Here is a 25,908-nt window from a genome sequence, read left to right as displayed (position 1 = left end):
TAGCCTAATCCAAGGCTGAATGCACATATTCAGGATCAGGAGGGAACAAATGTAATAATTGAAGAATTAGCTATTGAACCCATATTGGTCGACCACTATTATGAATACTGGGGGAATACAGATGCCCTGGATTAATATATTCCTAAAAAGGCAATAAGAAAAACTGCAAAACTTGTAAGGTGGGAAAACATCAATTTATGAATTATTGTGTGGTTGTCATTCAGAAAAAAAATGTAACAATGTTATTAAGAAACATTATTACATTATATAATGTTTCACATTTTATGAATTAATGTACATTCATATAGTCATGTCTTATTAAACTTAAGCTTTAAAAGTTTTGTTAAGTCCACAACTGTGAGGAAGATTTCTCATAACTTTTCTGTTTTTTTAAACACAAATTTATATAAAATTAAACAAATTCATTCAATTCTGTTACCAGTACAAAAAGGAAAATTTTAAAATATTTAAATAGGCTACGTTTATAAATAACTACAAACCAAAATTTGGCCCCAAACTAACCAGCTTCCTCTTGAGTGTCATATTAATCTTTTCCTGATTCTTCAAGTGTCGTCAGCATCCAAACTTGAGATGATAACATTATTTATGATATTCATTTTTGTGAATGTTATGATTGAGTTCGGTATTTCAGTTGTCAGTTAGGATGTTTAGTTTGAGCTGAAGTAAAGAAACGAAACAAGTCACTCATTACCTTCCTAAAAATCTTCATGTAGCCTTCATGTCAGGGCAGAAATGTCCCTCATTTGGCCTAAATATTATCCAGAAAAGATAAATGACCGCTTTTTGTTGCAAGAAAATAACAACTGTCGTTAAAATTAGAGAATGTAAAACTGTTGCGAATTCAGCGGTGTCAAATTACTAGGCGCGGATTATTACGCTGTTTCGCGCCAAACTGACCTCATGCGCAACGTCTATCACTTAAATCTATACGAATCTCACACAGTATTTCATGTATTTTTTTATTGTTATTGATTGTAGTTTTTACCTGAATAAAGCATTGTCAAATACTAATTTAAAAAAAATGAATGCAACTTGATTTTAATAACACATTTAGTCTTACCTTCAGTTAATGCACACGTACAGTAATGAGTTTTTTATTCTGGATCTGGGTAATAGATTACTGTGTGCAGTTAATCCACACAGAAGAAATTGTATGTACTGCCTTTAGTCATTCCATTCATTCCTCTCTGTTTAGCAAACAAGTCTTTGGTTAATCTTGTGATAAAGTGACTGCTCTGTATCTAGCCATCAGTGACCTTATTTATCTCTAAATTGGGTCATTGGGTGCACAGCTCTGGCAGAAATCTAATACAATAAAACTGTTCCTAGAAAGCCTATGCCTGCTTGCAGTTTTTAAAGATGGCTTCTTAGAATTGCTCAAATGTATTGCACCATGATGACCAGAAGACCTATGAAAAGATAAAAAACTGCATCAAACAGGAATTTACAGCAGTGCAATAAAAGTGTGGGTGTGGTCAAACGTGAGGAAGGCGTGGCCACTGTCATACACCCCTCCCCCAAATCACTCACTTGTGGAGCAGTGCATTAAATCAGAGAGAATCATGCATTTACAGTGGGTTTTGGTTTGTTTATTTGTGTCAGCTTTGTTTAATAGCCTTTAAAGTCATATGTGATGAACAAGCTGCTCTGATCAACAAAAAAAAAACAACAACAAAAAAACAAATCACTTTTTGACACAAATAAGGGTGTATGTACAATGGTAATGCTGAGTGCGCGTCCATTCAGGAATTTTCCACCAGTGTGAATGCTAAACTTTCAGTTCTAGTTGATGCTTGGCATCAAATCCCCCTTGAAGCTAGCAATGCAACAATGCAAGTTCACTCGGCACATTGTACTATGAATGCACAGCGATGGACTGTGAAAGACAGATTCAGTATAGTACCGTGTTCTTATCAGTATTCTTTGGGAAAGCAGTACTGTTTGTGCCTTTTTACTCAATACCTGGCTTTTTCTGTATCTAAGAAACTTCTTATGGAAAACCAAACTCAGGAAGATTCTAAAAAGGATTCAGATGCAGTCAAATCTATCCAAGTCCATGGGGAAAACATACTCCGTTCTCTTTGAGATACCCAAAGTAGCACAGCACAGTTTCATTCAATGCGAAGTTCAATAAAGATTAGGAGGAACATTTAAAAAAATATGTATCTGGCCTAAAAGAGCCATAAATAAAACTTTATTCTCTCAATGTATTAACAGCCACAGTATGTCCCATGGCTGCCAACCACAGCACTTAAAACTTGTGTTAAAGTCCCAGTCGTCAGGTCCGCAGACCAATCCGAGAGCCTCCAGCTTTTTGACTCACCGTCCTTAGAAAAAACAAAACAATACAATGCAGTAACACTGTAACTGAGGGCGGCGCGGCAGGTTGACCCGCTTCTCATGTGAAAGGGGAAGATGAGGGAAAATAAAACTAAAATAAAACAAAATATTGAAATTAATCCTCAACCTCGTTTCACAAACCTAAAGCTGCATGCGCCAATGTCTAAAGCACCAAACATGATAGCATTCTTCGCTTTGAAGGGATAGTTCACTTGAAAATGAAACTTCAGCCTCATTTCTTTACCCTCAAGTATTTTAGAGTCCATATAACTTTCTTCTTTCCAACCACAGCTGTCCCTGGTCCCAGCAGCTTGAACATTCTGCTAGACATCTCATTTTCATATGGGTTTGGAACAACATGAAGTAAACAAATGATGTCTAAACTTTTATTTTTGAGTGAACTATCCGTCTAATGCTTCTTCTTCGTCTCTGCTCAGTTTCACACCATTCTTACTGTTGCATTAGCTTTAAAATATAACAGAATCCTCAAAATAATATTAATAATACCGATAAGGATAAGGTAAAATCTCTAGCAGCAAAAGAGAAAGGAAAGGTTGGTAGGTTTGGGAAAGCCCTGCTTTAAGGAAGGCATGTGTTAGTTGAGGGGAGATGAAGTCTGCGCAGCTCATCTGCCGTCTGCAGGGGTTCGACTCAGGGTGAGTGACGTCATGACCCGGCCGTAACGCTCGCACAGCTCCAGCGTGGAGTATGAAGGTAGTTTGGGAGGGTCATGAAAGCTTCTGATCTCGGTTGAGCAGTCGAGCAGCTTGGGCAGGAAGTCGGTCAGCTTCTCCTGGAGATTAGCTAGAGAAGAAAAAGACAATTTTGAGATGGAACAATTATCTATTAATTAGAAAGCGGTTGACAAAGAAGGTGGAAGTCATTTGCAAGAGTAGTGCAGCACCCGGAAAGTTCAGAGAATACACTCACTCACAAAAACATGATGTAGTCTCTTAGAAAATATTTTCAATGACAAAGAAAATAGTTCCAAATAAAGCCACATCAGAACCATTGCAACACGGAACAGTATTTCATTCCTGAATAAATCCGTAAAGGATTTGTTTGAGTGATTCAATGATTTATTCATAAAAACAGTGGCTGCATCCGAAATGGCATACTCTCTCAGTAGGTACTTCTTTTGAATAAATAATTTCTTTAAAAGAAAGTGCTATATAATATGAATGCACTACATTCCTCATGTTGTCAATGTCATGTGACCTACTTACTTCTTTTGAATAAATAATTTCTTTAAAAGAAAGTGCTATATAGTATGAATGCACTACATTCCTCATGTTGTCAATGTCATGTGACCTACTAAGAGTCAGTTGCTGCTTCACTGCCATTCACAAAATCCTCTCCTGTGGCCTCATGGGATAGTAAAGTGTCCATTGAATGTGCACTATTGAATCTCGGTGGAAGAGGTAAGTAATCTGGGTAGGTGGGTTGCCTACTCTTCTATGAATACTGTGAATTCTGGCATACTTCTCTTTCACATTCTGTTTTTTTGCCTACAATATAGTAAGGAAGTATGCGATTTCAGATGCAGCCAGTTACTTGCTTTAGGTACATTCACGTCATATCGTAATTACCGTGATTACGAGATACCAACTTGTAAAATGCGTACACGTCCTCATAGAACTCGTAATTACAACTTGAGAACTGGGAATTTTCTGAGAGCTACAACTTGTACCACCTGACCATGTCAGATTCATTAGGCGCCATGTTTAGGCATTGATAGTGCCATAGTTCCGAGTCCAAGGATGTGAACAGCTCCAAGTAGAATGTCATATGTTGTCATCTTGAAATTATAGTAATGATGACATGGCATAAATGCAGAATTTGTTTCTTAATGAATCTGCTGTTTTGAATGAATTGTTTGAATGAATTATTCAATGACTTACTCATTAATACTTGCCACCACCTACTGTCAATTTTAGTTTCACATTTAAAAAATGTCATTTTTAAAATCATTACATTTAAAAAAAATAAATAAAAAAAAAAAGTAAAACTTTTTTTAAAACAATCTTATAGTATTATTTATGCAATTGCAAGTGCAGTGTAAATGCATTTATCCCACATTTGAGGTGCATTAAAGTCTGTGCAAATAAATCTAAATGCCACTTCAGATGCAATTTCCGTGTCAAATGTGGCTTATTTCGATACTGGTTTAATTTGATTGGTAACAGCCCTATAGTCTCTTATTACTCTAATTGTATTTACTGATTAAATATAAGAATTTGACATACAGTAATAGATGACACATACATATAAGGTTAGAAAAATAATTGAAACTCACATTGAACACTATCATCCAGAAAATGTTCAGAATTGTTATTTTTGTACTAAGCTTTAATACTGAATTTGATTTCTAAATCGAGCTGATTGTGACCCCGTGAATAAAATTAAAATTCCCACCCCTAAGACTTACGCTCCATTTCCTGGCCCAGGTATGAACACCATCGGTTCCTCATGTCTTCGACAGCCACCATGTCGTTCTCCTCCATCTCATCCACCAGCAGCAGTGGAATACACGCCACCACCAGCTCGTTCATGATGCTCAGACCAGTGTTCACTTCAGTCTCCTCGCCTGTCTCAAAGAGGGCAGCCGCGTGTTCGTTCACCTTCTGCGAGACACACAAAAAAAAGAGCCCACAAATATCAATACATAGAAACATCCTCCACATCCAAGAACGTTTTTTATTGACGCAAAAAGCTGATGTTCTTTGCTATGCAATTAAACACTTTCAAACTTTGAATGCCGCAGGTAAACTCTAACCCCTTTCGCCACTCAACTGGAATGAGCAACTAGCTAGAATGCGAAAAAGAAAAAAACATTGCAGCACATAAGCTATGTCAATGTTAGCAGTATTTTCAATTAAAGTGAGCAGAGGGTAAACAGCACAGCTTGAGATGAAGTTAAGGCCTCTGCAGCGCTTGCAAAAGGTGAAACAAGGACAACGACGTGCTTCCTGCTAATGTGTTTACGCACTGAGCCCAGTACGCTTCCTATTCCAGGACTGATGATTATATTATGAGCACAATGGCTGTGTGGGGGTCACCGGGTACATAGATGGGGAGAACGGCAGTGAATTGTAAAGTCAAAGCAAATGTTCATTACAGTTGATTTCCAACAGCAACAACTAGAAGCTTCAACTAGAAGCTTTTAAATCTAAGTGAATCCAAATGCCATAAAAGTATGAAAAATGCACCCCCAAGCGAAACTTTGACAGGAAATGAAAAAGGCATTTTGGACTTGACAGATAAAATGTTTATTCAAATTGTATTTGCAAAACCACATATATGCAAACTATTGCCCTTAATGCACTCTGTACTGAAATACTAACCAGATTTGTTCCAGTCACTGGTGTTAGAAACAATGTTTACAGGAAAGCGTGTGCATTGGCACAAATAATACTGATCTGAGAGCTGTTAGGAGCACAGTTTGAGCTAGTCGTAGATCCGGGTTAAGAGGAGGTGGTTGATTTACTTACTAGCAGGCACTCTCTGCGGTAATGTGCGATCAGCTCCTCGTCGTGGCCTCTGTACGGCCCTTTTGCCAGGAGCTCTTTGTTGTATTGATAGGCGTAGATCAGGTACATCAATGATTCCACGTAACTGCAATAAAATAAATGAAAATCATATTAATATGGGTTTTTAATTTATATATATATATATATATATATATATATGCAATCCTAATAAAGCATAAGGAAATTAGTAAAAGGCTACAAGATAAATGTTTCTTGACTGTGGCAACTTTTAGTTTTTAGTTCTGTTTTGAGTTGATAAAGCAGAATATGCTGCCATCTAGTGGTGATATCACAGAAAAGGATTCTGGTAAGGGCTGTTTCCTCCATTTCATCTGTTTCGATCGACAGAATGTCCATCTTAAATGAAAAGAAAATTCAAGAATTAAAAGACAAAAGCTTCACCTTTTCTTTAAGAATAATTCCAGGCCGATCAATAGAAACACTGTCGTGTCGCGGAATTTCCTGTAATCCTGATGCCACATCTGTGCCAGAAGAAGTAGCATAAGATCATTTTTAAATGACAAAGTACAATTAAAAATAAAGTAGTGAGAACATGCAAACTGCTTCCTTATCCACAACACTGCATGATTTCACCAACCCTGTTGTACCATAAGTGCGATTAATCACATCCAAAATAAAAGTTTTTGTTTACATAATATGTGTGTGTACTGTGTACATTTATTATGTATATATAAATACATACACATACAGTTTACATTTCAAAAATATTTACATGTATATATTTATATTCATGTCATTTATATTATATATAAATATATTTAAAATATAAACATAACTTATTTTTCTTAAATATATACATGCATGTGTGTGCATTTGTATACACATAATAAATATACACAGTGCACATACATATATTAGGTAAACAAAAATATTAGATATTTCCTTGTATATCTTTCTTATATAATTATATATTTTTTTTTCAGAATATTTTTTAAAATTGAAATATTCAGTGGAAGCTGACTTTTAATTGTAACACCAGGAAGATGAATTCATAAACTGCAATTTTAAAGAAAATCAACATACTCAAAAGCTTTTGTATTTGCAACAAAACCCAAATACATAATTCAAAGGAGGATTCTGCATCCTGTTTCCAACCTCAGTTCAATTTAATTCAGAAACTGACTTATCATTCACAATTCAATTTCAAACAGCAGCCAAACCTAAGTCAGAAACACTTCACTCACCTCGTATTCCTCCACGTTCACCTCGTCAGGCTTAATGAGCTCCAGTTTAGCATGTGCCACCTTCATGATGCTCTTACACCTGCAGGGAAGAACAGGGCCGCCACATTAGAGCTCAGGCGTGACTCATGAGATGCTCTCAGGAATGAGCTGCATTCTCTGGCCATGAATCATACTTTATTACCCAAAACAAAATGGAAAGAGAGCGTCGCATCTGGGGCAGCGCGCACATCAATCTAATTACTTCGCTCAAAATAGAGGAGAAAAAAATCAATTTGCTTATGAATATGGATCACATTCTTCACCGGAGCGTGCAGTCTGCTCTGGAGGCACTCGAGACTGCGTAGCGAGACAAAAGCCTTTTGGGCGCACAGACAGGAAGCTGTTTGGTAACACAATGATCAGAAACAGCAGCGACTGCTGTGACGAGCTGATAATTACTGTCTGTGCCAGTCTGGGAGGCTCGAGACGGAACTGGCCTTTGGAAGAGGGGTCACTTCTTCTAAAATCAATCAGTTATCAGTGAGGCGGTCCTGTCAAGCTACAGCATTGTGTGTGTCTATATGCTTGTCTTTTATATTTGTCAATTTGAGGCTCAACTAACTGTATAATACAATCGCCATTCATAAGTGAAGTTAAAGTTAATTTCAGAGCCAAACTTGTTAGAAATATTGTTAAATAAATACAGTGGTTTAAGTATTTGGACACAAAGATTTTTTTTACAAAAAATATTAATAAATGTTTGAAAAAAACATCAAAATAAAAAATCAAGGTTCCCACAGCTTTTGACCATTGAATTTCATGATTTTTGAAGATGTGAGAAGAAAATGGAGCATAACTAGAAAAAAATCTCAAGTCATGATTTATTTTTTTAATTAATGTGAATTTATTCATTTCCATTCAATTTTACAGGCCTAGAAATCTCATTTTAAAATTGCCTAATATTTTCAGGCTTTCTATGATGGGAATCCTGTCAAATGAATGCAACTGAGCATAATATTATATAATGACATTCATACAAGTGTGTCTTCAAATAATTACAAAAAATGAAAACTGTAGTTTTGTTTTGTGTGTATAAAATCCTTATGATCTGATGTAGAATCAAGTAAAAACTTAATGAAAAACAAAATGAAATTAAATATTAATAGAATAAATAAAAATACAGACTACAAAGCAGTAATTTTATTAAGATTCATATGACTCATACCTCTCATCAAAGCCAAGGTTTCTGTCGGCAAACTGCATGAGCAGAGTTCTCTCCACAATCTTTTTGGGCACCTGGTTGTGAATGAAGTAAACAATGACGTGATGCAATCGGTAGTCCCTCTCGGGGGGTGTGTCCTCCTGAGCGAACCTCAGTAAACGAGTGTACTCTACTTTCATCGCCTGTTAGAGATAGAAAGAAGTCGAGAGACAGTTGGAAAGAAATAAAAAGAGTTAGAGATATGCAGAGATGGATGTATTTATTTAGAAATGCACATGAGCAAGAAAATAATTGAATCTTTCCATCTACACAAGAAGATACAAAAAAGTAATGACTGATTTGGTGCATGTGGTTGTAATGAATGGGACTCAAACTTCTTTAGTTGTAGAAATAACAGCCTGCGTGCAGAGTGAAAATACACAGCTGGACAACAAGTGAAGGCACAAATCAGAGGCCTATTGAGATCTGCAAATGAAACCATTAAGTTTAAATTTATTTACAGGGGCAATGTACATTAAAGGTGGGGTATGTGTTTCTTCAAAAACGCTTTAGAAAACAGAGTCAGGCCGAGTACCAAAACAAACTTGTAGCCAATCAGCAGTAAGGAGCAGTCAGTCTACTCATGATAGGGGCGAGAGAGCGCTCAGTGCACAGGACGGACATTAGCCGAGCCGAGCGATGACAGAAAGATAGAGATGGCGGATAAAAAACAAAAGAGGAAAATGTCTGTGGAACAAAAGAAGGCTTACGATAAGGCAAGAAGTAGGACCCATGTAAATAACGGATCAGCTTTCCAGAGCTGGAGAGAACTCAAGGAGCGGGAAGGCCTGCGATCGGACGCCGAGGTTGCTTTGTTTCTTCTCGATAGGTGAGAAACATTGGTTTTGCTTTGTTTCACAGAAAAAATATATGCTGGCTTTTGCTTGAATATGTTCGTGTGTCATAATCGTTGCCTGGGTTGCGTTCGTATGTGTGGCGCGGAGCTATCAAAATAGGGGCGAGACCCTTTTGGGGTAGGGGCGTGTTTGTTTTGGTGATTTGAAATATCAACATTGGCTACCAGAAATCACTTACCCCACCTTTAGTTAACATGACTGTAAAGTGCCACAATTAGCCGAAAGGCTATTTTTTATATGTAGACCCTTGATAAAATCTTAAAAAGTCACACTCTGTCCACAATTCTCACTTACCACTTGCTGTCTTAAATTGAGTTGTCTTTAAAAGTTTTAATTAGCACTCAACTTTGTTTGCTATGTTGTGTGAAGTACACAATACTGCATAGCCAAAGATACCCAAACCAATGCTGGTTTAAAAAAAAATAAACTTTTATAACACACAGCAGCAATTACATTCAGCTGACAGCAGATGGTGACAAAGTAAACCAATACTAAAAAACTACTGCGGTACCTCAAGATCGTCATTTTTGAACGGTTTCAATACCTGATCTGAACAGCAAAGTGGGAATTATATATATATAAAACATTACATACAAATATTTAATTTAATTACCAACACATACAAATTATTTTACAAATTAATATTTAGTTTTTTCACTTTAAACAGAACTGAATGCCTATCACCTACAATAAATAAATAAATACGAATAACTGACATTGAATTTTATATTGACAGCACTAATTTCATTTCATCACTATTGATACCAAAGAACTGGAGGCTGCTATCGATCCAATCTTAGGTGTCAGCAAAACCTACACACAGTAGATAATGAATAATTATAATAAATAAAGAACCCTATCAGCATAATAAAAAAGGATGCAGAGGGTTTTTCCATAGCCTGCAGTGTAAAAAGTGAGCTCACAGAGATGATGAGATGCTCAGGGAGGGGGTGTGGTCAAATAGCTAATGATATGCACAGGGGGTGTGGCATGCAGCAGGTCATGTACCTTGAAGAACGCTGCTTCAGGCCCACACTTGTCATAAACACTCCTGGATTTGCCAATGGCCATTATGACACCCTGCATGTTTGGGGTCATCATCGCCTGCCCAAGGAGGGAAGGATATTACTACACCGGCCATGCCTCCAAAACTCTCATTGGCCAGTCCGCATGCCAATCACACCACAGATCAGCCACCACTGAACGAACTCAAGCCAACCCATTGAAGTAAATGAATTAGCTTAGAACAGAAAAGCTAATTCAACGTCAAGCATTGAAGATGATTAAACGTTCAAAACAGGATCGTCATGCAGGTTAATGTGTCTTCTGCTTCTTTAAATAAGTAATGAACACCATAGTTAGCTGTGTAGACGGTAAATTAAAGTGAAAATAAATAACACAATGATCTGAAGCCTACGCTACATGCTTCATGAAGGAAAAGAAAGAAAAGACAGGCAAAACAGGACGTTTCCTCTTTTGTAACGTTTTACTGGGGGCAACGTTAGTAATTTGGGAGTCCACTGGGAGTAACTTGCATATAATGTTAATCTGAAATGGGTTTGGCATGTCAGAGCAGGTTGTGAAAAAGATGCTGGGAGTTTTAGGGCTGCACGCTCATGACCAAACTCTTTTTATTGGGACTCTACCTCATCATCATAACCTCCCTCCTTCGACTGAATGACAAAGGTTCCTACATTAGGAATGGCCACCTCAACCACCCGCTGAGGTGCGGGCGGAGAGGAGGCGGTGTCATCCTGCTCAGGGTCAAGGGGAGGACAGGGGTCAGAGGTCACCTCGCTGTCGGGATGTGATGACTGAGACTAAGAGAGACAGAAAGAGAGAAGAAAAAAAAAAGCTCTCCGAAAGAGAAAATGGGCCAGAAGTACTGAGAGAGCGTCTAACCCAGTTCTAATCTTTTGTGTTTCTTTTTTATTTATTATTTTTACCACCATTATTAATCTCAATGAGATCATTGATACAAGCTGTCCTGGTTTTTTTATTAACCAGATTTGGTACTTTAAAGCGAAAGTGTGTTAAGTGTTATCTGCCACTAGCATCACCAATTTCATTTGGGATAATGTTTCTGATTGGCTGAACACACAAATAGCTCCGCCCCAAACCTTTTTGCTTTTTCAGGGAAATCAAACTATTGCTACTCTCATTTTGACTTTTCTGAAATGAGACAAGCTCGATGACTAATGACAAATGCAACCTCTGAGACAGTTTATGAATGACTTATGAATGAATGAAACTACGTGGGGAGTAAAATGTCTATGTGTTCTTTTAATTAATATACATTTATTATAATTATTGATGATGAACTACAAATGAATTGCCGAACACAACACATAAAATTATTTGACAAATTACTGTTTTCTCTACTTAAAACTGAATTGTTTAAGAAAAACAATTAATTTAAAATATTTTAATTATAGTTTTAAATAATATTTTGATGAATTACAAATTAATTGTCAAACCCAAAACATACAAATAAATGTACAACATACTATTTTGCTTTCCTTAAAAATAACTATTACTATTAAATAGTTAAACACTATTAAATATATTTAAATAAAATTTGAATGAAATGTATTATAATTACTGATTAATTCCAAATGAGTTGCAAAACTCTACACATACAAATTGTTTTACAAATTACTCTCCTTAAACGTAATTAAATGTCACCTACAAGAATATAAATATTTACATTTAATTATTGATGAATTACAAATGAATTGCTGAACACAATACACAAATAATTTGAAAAATTACAATTTATTTTTTTCCTTAAAAACTGAATGTATATGACCTACAAAAATATATTACAAATTATTTACATTGAATTATATATATTGACATTTCATCAGTATCAGTACTGAAATATTGGAGGCTGGTGTCAATCCAATCTTAATCGTCAGCAAAACCCACAGAACCTCATCAGCTAAAGCTACATGCACTTCTCTATCTACAGTAAATAATGAGTAATATAACGAATGAAGAACCTTATTTGCATAATAAGAAAATGACTGCATAATTATTTTTTAAAAATTGCACATTATTCTAATGGATGAAGCAAAGCACAAATGCAACACATGGATAAAGAGCTTTTTTCTTTCTTTCTTCTTTCTTTTTTTTTTTTTATATTTGAGTGATTAGAACCAAATACCCAAAGTCCAGTGTGTTTATAAGACAGATGGAAAAAGCATGAACAGTATGAGATGAAAACTAACACAAATTTCACATCCTACAAAAGAAATACACACAATTTAAACCTACTGGCATTTCTTCATTTGTAGACATGAATGTTTGCCCTACATCCAACTACAGAACAGCAGAACTTTCTAAATGCACCCTTTAAAGAGCGTTTTGGTCTCCAGAACTGTCTGAAGGACTCAGACCTTGTACATCATGTGTTTATGTATGTCTTACTGTGTTGAGCAGGGCTTCTGGACTCTTCTCATCATGCTCAGCTGCGGCTTTGCTGATGGCTCTCTCCGTGTCCTCCTGCAGGTGTTTGGAGTCTCCGGTGGGCAACTGCTGCTCCATGTACTCTGGGTCATGCTGAGGGGCTGCTGAGAGAGCAGAGAATGAGCTCAGGACAGTTGTTTCAGATGGTATGGACACAGATTCAGACATGTGAAAGGCTCACCTGTGTTATTTGGAGGGCAGGGTTCAGTGCTCATGGGCTGGGCGGCCACACTGGTGGCGGCCAGAGCCAGTTTCTCCTGCTGAAGTTTGCGTGCCTGTAGAGCGTCCCACTCCTCCATCTCCCTCTCAAAGAGCTCGTTATCTGCCTCTACATACTCCTTCAGATCAGGAGGGAGCTTGTCCAAGCCGCTGAGCATCTGCCCTGTCTCTTTATCAAACTCCTCTGAGATACACAGAAGCATGGAGTCAGCATTTCTCACACATGGAGTTAAATGAGAACGTATCTTACCTGCTATTTTTTTTTTAATTAAGCCAAATATGATTTTGACAGACAGTTTGAAACCAATTCCTACACCTTAAAAAACACTTTAATTTTAACACTTAAAAAAAAAATGCTTCTTTGAAAACACCCTCAACGGGACAAATTGTACCCAAAATACAAATAAATAAACTATTGAAGACTTGGAGTGTCACTTAAAAATAAGGAATCAATTTATTAATTAAAAAGTAAAAATGTAAATAAATCTTATTTTAAATCATATTTGTAACAATAAAAGAATATATTAATAAAATATTTTGTGCTTTAAATTGCATTTTTTGTATTTAATTTTTAAATTAATAAATTGATTAACTAAATACACTATTTTAGACATATTTATTTTTGCAATTTGAAAAGTAATTTACTTACATTTTTATTTTTTAATTAATAAATTGATCACCAATTCCATTTTATCTTTGAATAGAAAGCTGAAGCCTTTAGATTTCACTACTCAGCTCATTAGCTGTGTTGATTATTCATAAGACACTACTTAATGAATAAATTTGCATATGAAGATTAGGTTACCTTCAATAAGGAAGGGTTTTTTATCATCAATGTACATGAGGCAATATGCGCTGGCATTGCGATATCCACCGAACGAGTCTCGCACCAGCTCCTCCCAGGATGACTTTGTCACCGAAATGTCATTGTATTTCATCCATCGCTGTTGATGTGGGTCGAAGATGTACGCCCAGTAGTGACCTGCATTAGCCTGACCCTCGTGGACCAAAACAGCATGCAGCCGGTACGGCACCTGAAACGCATCATCATGAACAAGACAAACTCGTTTTGGGGTCATTTCTGAAACAATCTGAAAAATCAAAAAGCTTCTCACCTGCATCATGGACTTGTCAGAATACATAAGCTCGATGGTTCTGTGGATTCTAGATATACTGGCCTGCAGATCTGACACACACCAGACAGAAACATGTAAATGTACAAAGCCCGAAGCAACAGGAAACAGAAATCGGGCTGTATAAGCATATGTTTGCATGCATGCGCGTTTGTACCCCCGGTGTCGTTCTCCACCTCGCTCCTCCAGCGGTGCAGACAGCCCTCCAGCACCCGCAGCTCCTCCTCTGTGATATGTCGTGGGGCAGGGTGCATGGGTAGATCTGGCGGCACACGAGACTGAGTGAACGGTTTATGGATCGAAACTCTTTGCGGTTGTTGCTGTTGCTGCTGCTGCTGGGCCTGTGGACCAGAGCCGGAGCCCTCGGGTGGGACAGATGCATCCGGCTGCTCCCCTGTGCTGTAGTCCATGCACAAAAACACTTTATTAATATCTCATAAATGTACTGCATTAGCAAAAAAACAAGAGCTATTCTAAATAAATTTTCAGTTTTGAGACAGGTGAAAAAAACTTGCCTTGCTGGAGGTGGCAGCAGTGCAGTCGTGGCACCAGGTGGTGCTGTTGTATCAATGTCCTCCACAGGCGATGTACACACAGGCTTGCTGGACGCAAACTCCATGGCGAACTGGAGAACATCAGCCAGAGGAAACCGCTTAGGCCCTGACCCATAGCTCAGATACCTGTCACAGAGAGAATTTTAGGAAAAACGGATCACAAATGAGGGTTAGTTTTCTATGAACTGACAGCAGAAACATATGAAACATTTAGTCAGTCTGTATTCTGTTACTCATGAAAAATACAGTCACAACTGATGCATAAGTCACAAATCACAAAGCATGTGACTTTCATATTTTCATTAACAATCTAAAAGCTTCTTTCATGTGGAAAGCTGAGATTTTCCTGCTATGTAAGTTAACAGCAAGTTATTTCTAGATCAGGGCAGAGGCTAAATAGAGTTAACAAACCTCTCCAGTCGCTGCTGAAGAACGGTCAGGTGCTCCTTTAGTCTTCTGATCTCCTCTCGTTTTATCCGCGTGATGTCTCTGTTCCTGTCCATGTACCTGGAATCAATTGCAGACATAAGTATTTTGCATTGCATATACAGAATCCTTAGTATTTGCTCAAGGAATCAAGAAACAACTTGAAACAAACCAAAACAAAAAATGTTCAAGTCCACTTTAAAATACAGGTATGAGCAAAGACTTTTTACTCTGTTCACGGAAAATGAGTTGGAGCTCTTAATTCTGGATTCTCAAAGTGCACTAGACAAGGTTAGAAAACTACCAGAAAAATAAAATAAAATCAATGCAAGAAAGAATAGGCTAATCAAAAATCAGCATGCTAATTAATGGAAGAAAAAAAAAACAATTACGCAAATATTACAATGACACCATTGATGTTGGTTGGATTACCACTGGGAAATGATTCAAGACAATGTGAGATTTTCCCACATCTTACAAAATATTCAAAAACAGACAAAAATAATTTAAAAAACATTTACATAAATATAAAAAACTAAAAATATCTAGAAAGTATAAACATTGAAAAAAGAGATAGCACTAACCTGTCCATGTACAGCATGGAGGGAAACTCTAGCTTGTTGTGAATCTTCTCAGGTCGGCCCAAGGTTTGATTAAACTCAAACCTTGACAGTTCAAAGGTCAAAACCGGTGGGAGTTCTGTGAACCAGTGCTGGAAAAAACACACACCAAAAATTAGTATATAAGAACACTAAAGCCAAATGTCTTCTCTGCCCATATATGACATCAATGAAAGTGAGAAAATTACTTTAAAGTCTTTAAATGAATTTGATACAAATTTTCACACTCCATTTTCTCTGAATCTAGAATTTTCTTGCCATTTCTTAAAACTATTTACTTTCCAGAAATCTGTGTTTAGTAGTATTTTAACTCCAGCATGCTCCAAGAAAAGCCCATCCATGTGACCCATCCCAGCTCCGCCTCCCATGCTGACAGCTGGAATGAAGACCGGTGACCTGATCACATTCTGAGCCCTGAGAGAGACACAGTGTGCTGGGCTTTCATTAACATCCCAGCCCATTGGTGCCCAGAATAATGTACACCAGGGAATCTCCTGCAAAGGGATCTGCCCAGGGCGGCACTGATGACTGAAAAGCCATTATGTAACATCTCGGTCAGAGGTCACATGTTTTCTTTTTCTTCACCTCAAAGATTGATTGGACAGAAGCAAACAGAAGGGATATCTTTAAAAAAGGAACTGTTTTATATGTTTGAGCAGATTTTGGTGCCCTGGGATAGAAAAAAAAAAAAAAAGAGACAACCTCTGTATCTACAAACCTCTTGTCCTGATTTGGCGGAATTCTCGGCAGAATGCACAGACTCGATCTCTCCCTCTATCATGGCTGCCTCTAAACACTCGTGCAGATCTTTAAAGCCGTTCACCTGAAGAGGGTACTGCCCAAACATCTCAGTGTTCTCAAATTTCTTTCCTGTAAAAACACACAAACTCACATCATTGTCTTTAAATATGCTCCGCAACGTGCTCTGCATAATGATAATCTTATGAGTGTAATCTCTATATTTAGCGGCCACCATATGGATACGGGACTGTGAAAGTGTGTCATGCACAAGAAAAAAATACCCAAACAAACATGCCAATTTGTTTTGGTTGTGGCCAAAAATGCTTTATGCAGTACACAAACGTAAAAATGAAATAACTACATGCTCCCGTCATGCACGATTTACTTGAATTACACTACATTTGTTATTATTTGGGTATATTATTCAAAGCTGATTATTTTCAGCAGCAATTACTCCAGTCTTCATTGTCACATGATCCCTCAGAAATCATACAGATATGCTCATTTGGTGCTTAAAAAAAAATTTCTTAATATGATCAGTGCTGCAGTTGTGCAGACTAATATTTTTGTGGACACCGTGATTTTTTTTTTTTTAATTTATTTAAAATAGAAATCTTTTGTAACATTACAAATGTCATTGCTTGATCCATTTAATGCATCTTTGCTGACTACAATTACAATTTTTTAAAGTCTTACTGACCCTACACTTATTGTATGAATGCCAATGTGCTTATTAGTACATGTACAAAAATAGTACATTTTTGTGAAGTTTTACTAGATTTACAGGAATATTTTGATAAATGTAATACTCAAAAATGAACAAGACAAGTGCACATGCAGGAAATCTTAAGATTCTAACATCTTGACAAGGTAAAATGTTCACCGACTAAACTGTCTGTATGTAACCAGCTATGATCAGTGCTGTCATGTATAATAAGCCCAACGCCACTCACACATCAACAACCATTACTTCGTTTTAGAACTTGGGTTCTCCACATCACATTAACGCAAGGTCACTTTTCATTAACTAGGAGAGAAGACTCATCCGATGAATACTCACCTTCCAGGACGCCCACAGCCAGGAAACGTCCATAAAACAGGTCAACCATCGGGTTCTTCGGCTTCTCTCCCTCTCTGTGTAGAACAAGAGCAAACATGGAGTCACATGGTGCTGGAAATGATCTGAACTAGAGGAGTCGGTGTCCTTTGGCTGTAGGAGTCACATGAGGACTGTCTTCAGCGTGTATTTAACGGTGCTAATTGAAGTCATACAGGTTAATGTACCACATTAATCATCATTAATGTCTGTTCCAGCTGAATTTGTGGTGCGGTCATACATCATTCTGACTGATATGACAGAGGAACACAGAGATACAGTGGAAAGCTTGTGAATGCGTCATCAGATATTCTGGTGGGACGTATATGGTCTTACCTGTCCTCCTCTACCTTTATCTGAAACGCGTCTTCTAGCCAGTCCAAGAGTTTATGGGTGAACTCACTCACATCCTGCTGTACAAACAAACACACCAATTCAAACCCTGAACGAATGTATTCTTGTTTTAACTGGACTCAATTGGTCCTAGAAAACCTTGTCTGTGCTCTCAATAATGTGTCCAAAATTAAAGCGGTCACATGTACCAAATTAATCAAAAGGTCGGGCTTATCTATGATGCTGAGTGTATAAAACAGATTGACCCTTGGCACAAATATTGAGAGCTCAATAAGTGCACCTATTTTTGCAGCATTTTTGTTTTTCCCTGAAGCCCACTTATGAGTCTACTTTTTATATTGCACCAAAAGTGTCATAATTTCATTTTACATCACAATTTTACTCATTCAGTGATCTTTGGAATGAAACTCTTTTTGTTACTACTGTAAGATCTCTAAGACTTTAAGGTGTACTGTACCTTTAAGACTACATACTGTATGTAAATGACAGAAACTTACCTGCTGAGATTCACTGGACTTAAAGGCATCCTTGAGGATCTCCACGGCCCTGGATGGGTCCACATACTTTCTCTTGGAACCCACCAACAAAGAAAAAAGGCACCTCAGCTCCTGCATGAAAGGCAGGTTCCTGTGCTCCTATGGGAACGCAAATGGAGAACAAATTAAAACCTTAATAACACATGAAGTGTTCCTGCAGCTCAAACAGCAGAGCATAGCACCAGCAACATCAAGGTCATGGGTTTGATTCCCAAGGAGCATGTAACTGACATTAAATGTCAGCCAAATGCATAAAAATGTATCACTGGTTTTGGGGAGTTGTATGTTAACTTAACATTGATATAGGGTATGATGGCAAATAGTTGAGTGGAATTGGATGATTAGAGTTTATTAGTTAGGTCTGTCAGCTCACAAGTAAGGATATCTATGCCTTACAACAATCTCAAAGTCATACAGGGGTCAGAAACCTACACCAGATCACATCATCCTGATTTTTTTCTTCAGAGGACACTTTTAATTGATTAGTTGCTTAAAGTCTATAAAATTAGAGCTTCTCCACCGACCCAGCAGATGAAAAGAACGAGCAATAAAGAGAGAGAAAAGGATGAATCCAGGGCTCTGTGGTCTTCTATCAGTGGATGAGGTTAAACTCAGATTAGCGGCCATGTCTGCTGACCCTGTTCACAGGCTTGGGGCCCCAGAGGAACATACTGAAGAAAGAAATCACACAGACAGCAGCTAGCCTGCTGAGCCGAACACAGAAGCTGATGTGACAGTTTAACAGCTAGAATACAGGGACCTTGAAAAAGCACTTCCTCTGCTTCAGCTCCTCTGGTCACAGGCCAGACAGTTAGGTGAAAATCAGTGTTTGCAACAGTACGATCATTTCACAGCATGTAACTGAGGCTTTCCAACCAGGTCAAGCAAGGTCACCATTTCTTGCTGGAGAGAAATGGAAGCTCTTATGGCATGTGAGCTGGCTATCGGGCGGCAATCTCACCTTCTGATTGCGGGGCAAGTCCTGCATCCGTGCAGGGGGGGGATAATGCAACACCAGCCTCTGGAACTCCAGCAGGTTAAAAAGAGACTGAAAAATATAGATAAAAAGATAAACATCAGTATTTGGGATCAGTGTGCAACAGCTCTAATGTCAACACAACTTTGTGATGATATGTTGGTTTGACAAATTAAAAAGACTGCATGTGTTTCCCGCAAACGCATTTTTCTCAGGCTTAGTTGAAGTGTCACTACAGTTTCATTGTGTGAATGACTGATGGATTGTTTTTGGTGACAGATTTACACATTTAGTGTCTCCTCATCCAGATCTATAAATCCACAGAGCTGTGAGCGCCAGAGCGGCTGCGCTTCTTACATGAGCGGGGGCTTCTTCAGGCGTCAGGTTACACACAGGAGGTAAACAGCATGTGACAGTACTCAACGATCATTACTCAGCTATCAACATGGTTCATGTTCTGACATCGTATAACAGACACAAACAATCAGGCCTTAGTAGGACTTGGAAGTCACCTTCAAAGTTGTTTTAAAAAGCAGATATACAAACACAAAAATGAGTGCTATTAATGTGCTAAGATGCTTGTTAATAGTAAATAACTTACAATTATGCTAATAAGCAATACTATATACACCCATATACACACACAGTTTAAACGTTTGAGGTCGTTAAGATTCCTTTGTTTTTTAGAAGTCTCTTTTATTCACTGAAGCTGCATTTATTTGATGCAAAAAATTTTTTTAATATAATAATAGAATATATTATTACAATATTATTGTAACATTACAGCTTAAATAACAGTTTTTTTATTATAATACATTTTACATTTTAAATTTATTCCTGTGATGCAAAGCTGAATTTTTAGCTGACTTTACTTTAGTCTTCGGTGTTACACGATCCTTCAGAAATCATTCTAATATGCTGATTTGCTGCTTAAGAAACATTTCTTTCTTTCTGTTCTTTGATGAACAGAAAGTTCAAGTTGAAATTGAAATTTCTTTGGAAATGTAAATTTCATAAATGTCTTAATAGTCATTTAAAAAAAAAAAAAACATTTTTTAATTACTGACCCCAAACATTTGAGTGTTGTTTATTATATAGTTTCTTGGCATATTTCATCTACCCCAGCGCTCTAAACATGATCCAGCACCATCTAGATGCACATATTTCATTTCATCCTCTCCTAATTAAATACACTGATGCAATTAACAGCACTAATACAGCAGTATCTCTGCATTAATAACTGCAATACAAGGCCACTCAACTTGATTCAGACTGAAACACACGTGGGACTACCATAATCAAATTGTCTGGAGTATTATGCAAGCAATAAGACACAATTAAAATAAATTCATTAAGCTGTCATTTGTTGTTTTTCAGTTCATTAAAGCTGCAGTCCGTAAGTTTTGCCTCTTTGTCTCCATCTCTATTTGAAAACCTGCAATTGCAGCTGTTTGCGGAATTATCTTCCTTGCGTGGGTTGTGAGTCGGCACGGCTCCAGTGCTTCAAACCATACAAATTATTATTATTGTTATACTTTATTCTCAAATTATTAATGTTAACAACATCAGCATTGCCTATAGTGTGTATTAGCGTGTATATTTCAATTTCTGTACAGTCTAATCTCTAATTGTCATACCATTCGAATTTCATATTAAGAAATTCTTTTAACCCAAAAAGCAAATTATGCTCCCTTCGAACTGGTTGTCTTTAAAATACAAATCTTGTGTAATCCCAGGCTATCTGTAATCAGAAGCACATTTAAAACTGGAATATAATTTAATTTCATTCACATGTGTTTCATAAAACACATACTCCTTTCTGGATTACAATCCGCCATCATGATACATTTAATTATTCCAGCTGCTGTGAGAAAAGGTTATAAACGACCCTCACCTGCAGGATCCTCACATGCGATAGCCTAGTAGCCAGGACAACTTCTTTATGTTCAGACGTAATGATGCAGCACCATGCTCGAATTTCCTGTGAAAACCTACCCGTACCACTCAAATTCGAAAACAGTATTATAAGCTAACCGCTGTGAATCGGGCTAAAGTAAGGCCATAGTTTTGAACACTGGCTGTAAATACTGATTTCGGATCATTTTTAACCAAAAAAAATTACGGACTGCAGCTTTAAGTAAGCAAATGTGTTTCTAATTTTAAAGCAATCACAGAGGCTGACACTGACCTGTATAACTGCACTGAACCAGCACGTGTTCCCCACGTTCTTCAGCCCTACGTGACAGTTCTCCTGCCGCTTCCTGTCGTGAGGGTTAGGTGAATCGCTCCATACTTCTGTGTGCGTGCGCTTCAGGCTCGCCTTGTTCTCGGCGATGCTGGCCTCCAGGACTCTGAAGCACAAATATACCAAACTTTACTCATGTCTGGTTACTCCACATATAAAACCGTTATGAAATAACTCATGTGGTACACTTTTTTGTACAAAAATCTACAATAATACAAAATATTCAGCAGGCTAAAAGTTAAAAGCACAAGTAAAACCCCACCTGCTGATAGCCTGCTCTTCATCAGTGATGCCCGTCTCCCTGAAGGCCCTGTTCGACTCCTCCAGACTGAGCGCGATGGCCCTCTGAAGGTCATCTTTATCATCTCCAGTGAGATCTATTACATCTGAAACAATCACAGGAACATTGAACGTGAACAAAAATGGATTACTAGCAAATGATGAGTGTATGTTTTTATATTTATCTACTTATCTAATATGTATACAAATATATGATATTAAAATATACAAATATTTAAAATTCTAGTATATAATAAGATTTAATAATGATTAAACTTAACAACATTGAATTTAAAAATACATGCAAAAGCAACGACACTGTGATTTTTTTCTGTTTATTACAGTGAAGTTGCTCTGAAACAATCTGTATTGTATAAAGGCCTACAAATAAATTTGATTTGACTAATAGTTTTCTCCACATATTAAATTGGGATATGAAAAAATACATAAAAAATATTACATGCTTCACAGTTAAATGAACTTTTATTTTACATAGCATTTACACAAAATTCACTCAGAAATATATATATTTTTTAATTGAGGCGGTCACTGGATTTTGAACACTTTTGTCGAGAACATCAAAATTGTTAAATATCACCCAATTAATCGGCTGGTCAAGAGGTTAGAACACATTGTCACAGCGATGGAGAAAATCCTGAATATGGTTTAAGCGCATGTCGAGAGCTCAAATAAAAACACGAGGCAGCATGCCAAACTAACATTCCCTCTGTCAGCATTTTCTCAGCAGTAGAACTAGAGATTGTTTCATCATCATTTGAAGCAAGCTGGGAGAAGTGGCAGGCTGGCTTTTTAAAGGTCTGGCTCTCGGAGATGATGTGCTTGTATTTATAAGAGAGCTGCCAGAACTCCCACTGTTATGGGTTACATGATGTCTCATTTCAGTATCTCTTTTCTTTCAGCAGGGCGTGTGGAATAAATATTAATTCTCTGGTTCAACCCAGCAGTGCTAATTTACTCCTGCAGTTTTGAAGTTAATGTATCAATCCTAAAATCCCACTTATTAAGTTCAGGCACAGATTGAAATCTAAAGCAGAGAAATTATTTTTGCTGTCAGGAACAGAGCATTTACAGCTGGTTCTTCACTCAGCTTTCATTTGCGTCATGGCATTTGATCGCACTGTATCACAGAGCAGTGTAACCTTCCCCTGGATTCCGGCCAATCATTGTTCTGAGATTTAAATACGTACTTGTGTCAGCCTGGCTGCCCACACTGATGTATCTATCATTGGTGATTTGGGCCGTCTGGTAATAGGTGGCTTCATCTTGCTGCGGGACCTTGGCGTTCTTCTCAGTGAGAAAGGCCACCGCCTCAGCTAGGTCACCGTTACTGACCTGGACACAAATACAGATGTTCAAACACCTGTCATAACATGCAATATAAAACTACTAGTCTTTGAGCAAATAATATCAAATTTGCATCTACCAAATCTGTTGCAAATAAAGCATACGAGCCATACTATACTAGTTACTGAGTTTATGAAACCGATATTTCACCTGCAGTGCCTGCTGTAACAGCTGAACATCTGTAGTTCCAGTAACTTCCCTCAGCTGGTTCAGTAATGTCTGCTGGTGCTGTAAGAAAAACACAGGAGAAACACATTTTTAAACAAACAGACAAAATCAAAACAAATTGAATCTTTGCTGTGACTGTACATCCCGTCTATACTGCTCCATATTGAAGGATATTTTATGTATAATTTGTACATGCTTATTTTCTTTTTTTACATTCAGTCATCTAATGCTTGCTTAAAGTTAATCATCAATAACACTAATTAGTGACTAGTTGTTAATAGATTAGTAATAAATCCCTTAAGGAAAATATAAATTTTCACACTGTACAGTGTAATGTTGTGATGTTTAAATGTCATTTTTATTGCTTTTATTCATTTATTTAGCAGTCGTATGATGAAAGTATTAAAGTTTATGATCTTTGTGTTATCAAACCCTGGAAATAAATATGATATCCATGAGCACAACTGTTTATTCTCAAAACTACCCACTTCTAAAAGTCTGTATTGGTCATATTTACATGTTTCTTCCTGTCTAAGTGGGTGTTTTTGGCAGAATATGTTGCCAAATGGATCAAACATTAAAAGTCCGGCTCTGCAACACCAGGATCCAAATGGTTGCTGTCACCAACACCACTCAGGAGCAAACAGAACAACATTTCAAACCTCTGGCTGGGAAACACAGAGTACTGGCCCATTATCTCAGTCCTGGCTGCGATCAGGAACAGCATGAGTCAAACACAGACTGTGCCAGGCCAAAGAGGGAGGAACGGCACTCCTCCCTAGACCGAAATGCAGTATGACTGATCTGTTTCTACTCATCTAACCATTACTTTGGGCTCTACCGAATATTTTACAAACAATCTTCTGTTTGCCTCATGAGTCTGAGTTAGTGACATCATTACATAAACTAACAGCTGACGGCTAACGGATGCTGCACTGACCTTTTAATGCATTGCATGCTTTGCGTTCAAGATATGACATGAAACGTGGTATGTGCGGAGCATGCACGTCCCAAGGTGGCACACCCCTCCCTGAGATGGGCCATGTACCACGTATTTCACAACAGTAACATGATAAAGCAACACAAGCTGGTAGCCAAATCAGGGCTGCTGAAACTTACAGCCTGTTTACTTTCAGTTTATGCGAAATACATAGTTTTATATTCCCCACCACCTGCTGTAACTCATTCAGTTTCATGAAGATCACTTCTTCAGTTACTGCATAATACTCTGATAAATTATCTGCCTACTTAAGTAAATAGATCATTATACTATTAAAAGCCAAAACAACCCCTCAGTGAGCACTTAAGATGTATTATGTTAAACAACTACTACAAAAAACAGACGTGTTTACATACAGATTTGACTTCAATCTACAAAAACACTAATACATAACACAAACTAACAAGAACAGTCTATTTTTTAAATAAACAAATGAACTAATACAACAAAAATGAGATACATCAAGAGCCTATTTACAAACATATGATATTTAAATGTAATCTTTAGGGATTTAATTTAAATCGAAGAACAAGACAGCCCTAATGCTTACAAACAAATGAAATAACCACACAAATCAGTAAGAATAACGTTTATGAACTGATTATATGAATTACACATCTACTCAAGTCTGTTTACAATCTGACGAAATTGAACCCAACATACCACAAACCAACAAGACAAGATGTAAAGTTTAAAAACAGATTCAATAAACAGACAACAACACAATAATATATGGCTCAAATCAACAAGAAACGCCCAATGTTTACAAACATAAGGGCAAAAGTATGAATATGTTTTATGAAGCAGCAGTGTGGGTGTCAGAACATAAACAAAGCCGCTATACCAAACACAAACTCAACATGAGGTATCCTAACACTTCTGAACACTGAAACAGAGACCTTGCGGGGTATTTAGTGAGATTTAAGAGAGTTTTGATGGGGAAGTTTAGTAGCTTTAGCTCTGTTAGCACAAACGCGCCTGATTATCGTTTAGTTTAGCGGGCTTGTGCTGTTTTATGTAACGTTACAGTTGTTTATTGTTTTAAACTGTTTAAGTGATTTAAAACTCATACGTGTGTAAGTGTAAATAGTCCAGCAAATAAAAGCAAACACAGAAACGTGAAGCGCGGCTAACGTGAAGCTAACACTAGGCCTCAGCAATCAAACTGAACCACTGGAACTTTCAACGCGCCCATAAACCTCCTTATGACACCAAACGAACAGAGCCGAGCCGAGCCGAACCGAACTGGGCCGAACCAGACCGAACCGGGTTTGTGTGTTAGGGCAGCGCGCGTTACCTTCTGAGAGTGCTGCTGCAGGACATTCTGCTCCACGGTCATGGCCGGTTCCGTTCCAGACGAAATGGACTCAGGTTCGCGGGTAAAAACGGAGCATACAGGAATTAGAGGAGTTTAATATGGGAGAGTTTAAGAGAAAAACCCTGTACTCATCCCCGCAGCAACGGCTCCATGACGAAGTCGAACAGTACAAACACATCTGACATCCATTAGCTGGGTCTGAATCACACGCGCCCAC

At 37.6% G+C, this 25,908-nt stretch overlaps 1 protein-coding gene across 6 annotated transcripts; it reads right to left on the bottom strand.

The window, feature by feature from the left end:
• Positions 1-1,598: 1,598 nt before the first annotated feature.
• Positions 1,599-25,908, bottom strand: LOC107653727 (ubiquitin carboxyl-terminal hydrolase 25-like). Of its 6 annotated transcripts, none has more exons than XM_016440527.1 (26): positions 25,671-25,908; positions 23,356-23,433; positions 23,049-23,193; positions 21,824-21,947; positions 21,505-21,667; positions 19,302-19,388; positions 18,302-18,439; positions 17,787-17,863; positions 17,415-17,488; positions 16,332-16,483; positions 15,578-15,705; positions 14,979-15,074; positions 14,529-14,693; positions 14,171-14,412; positions 13,996-14,066; positions 13,686-13,914; positions 12,843-13,064; positions 12,623-12,765; positions 10,840-11,013; positions 10,202-10,297; positions 8,301-8,479; positions 7,097-7,175; positions 6,294-6,373; positions 5,853-5,976; positions 4,790-4,985; positions 1,599-3,165 (listed from the first exon to the last, which is right to left on the bottom strand). In XM_016440527.1, the coding sequence occupies exons 1-26, from the start codon at positions 25,710-25,712 to the stop codon at positions 2,987-2,989; spliced, it is 3,483 nt and encodes a 1,160-aa protein (XP_016296013.1). In that variant the 5' UTR covers positions 25,713-25,908; the 3' UTR covers positions 1,599-2,986. The 6 variants fall into 6 exon arrangements, with proteins under 6 accessions (XP_016296013.1, XP_016296014.1, XP_016296015.1 ...); XM_016440528.1 differs by having other exon boundaries at positions 12,623-12,762; XM_016440529.1 differs by lacking the exon at positions 10,840-11,013.

The sequence above is a fragment of the Sinocyclocheilus anshuiensis genome, unplaced genomic scaffold (assembly GCF_001515605.1).
Source record: "Sinocyclocheilus anshuiensis isolate Anshui unplaced genomic scaffold, SAMN03320099.WGS_v1.1 scaffold315, whole genome shotgun sequence".
Classification (NCBI taxonomy): Eukaryota; Metazoa; Chordata; class Actinopteri; order Cypriniformes; family Cyprinidae; genus Sinocyclocheilus; species Sinocyclocheilus anshuiensis.
Note: the sequence above shows the minus strand (reverse complement) of the source record. Positions and strands in the feature narration are given on the sequence as shown.

Excerpts from the sequence above, each read along its gene's own strand:
- LOC107653727 (XM_016440527.1), bottom strand. The coding sequence starts at position 25,712 with ATGACCGTGGAGCAGAATGTCCTGCAGCAGCACTCTCAGAAG. Across the intron at positions 19,389-21,504 it reads GGTTCAGTGCAGTTATACAG|TCTCTTTTTAACCTGCTGGA; the intron begins GTCAGTGTCAGC and ends TATATTTTTCAG. Across the intron at positions 3,166-4,789 it reads CCTGGGCCAGGAAATGGAGC|CTAATCTCCAGGAGAAGCTG; the intron begins GTAAGTCTTAGG and ends TTTCTTCTCTAG.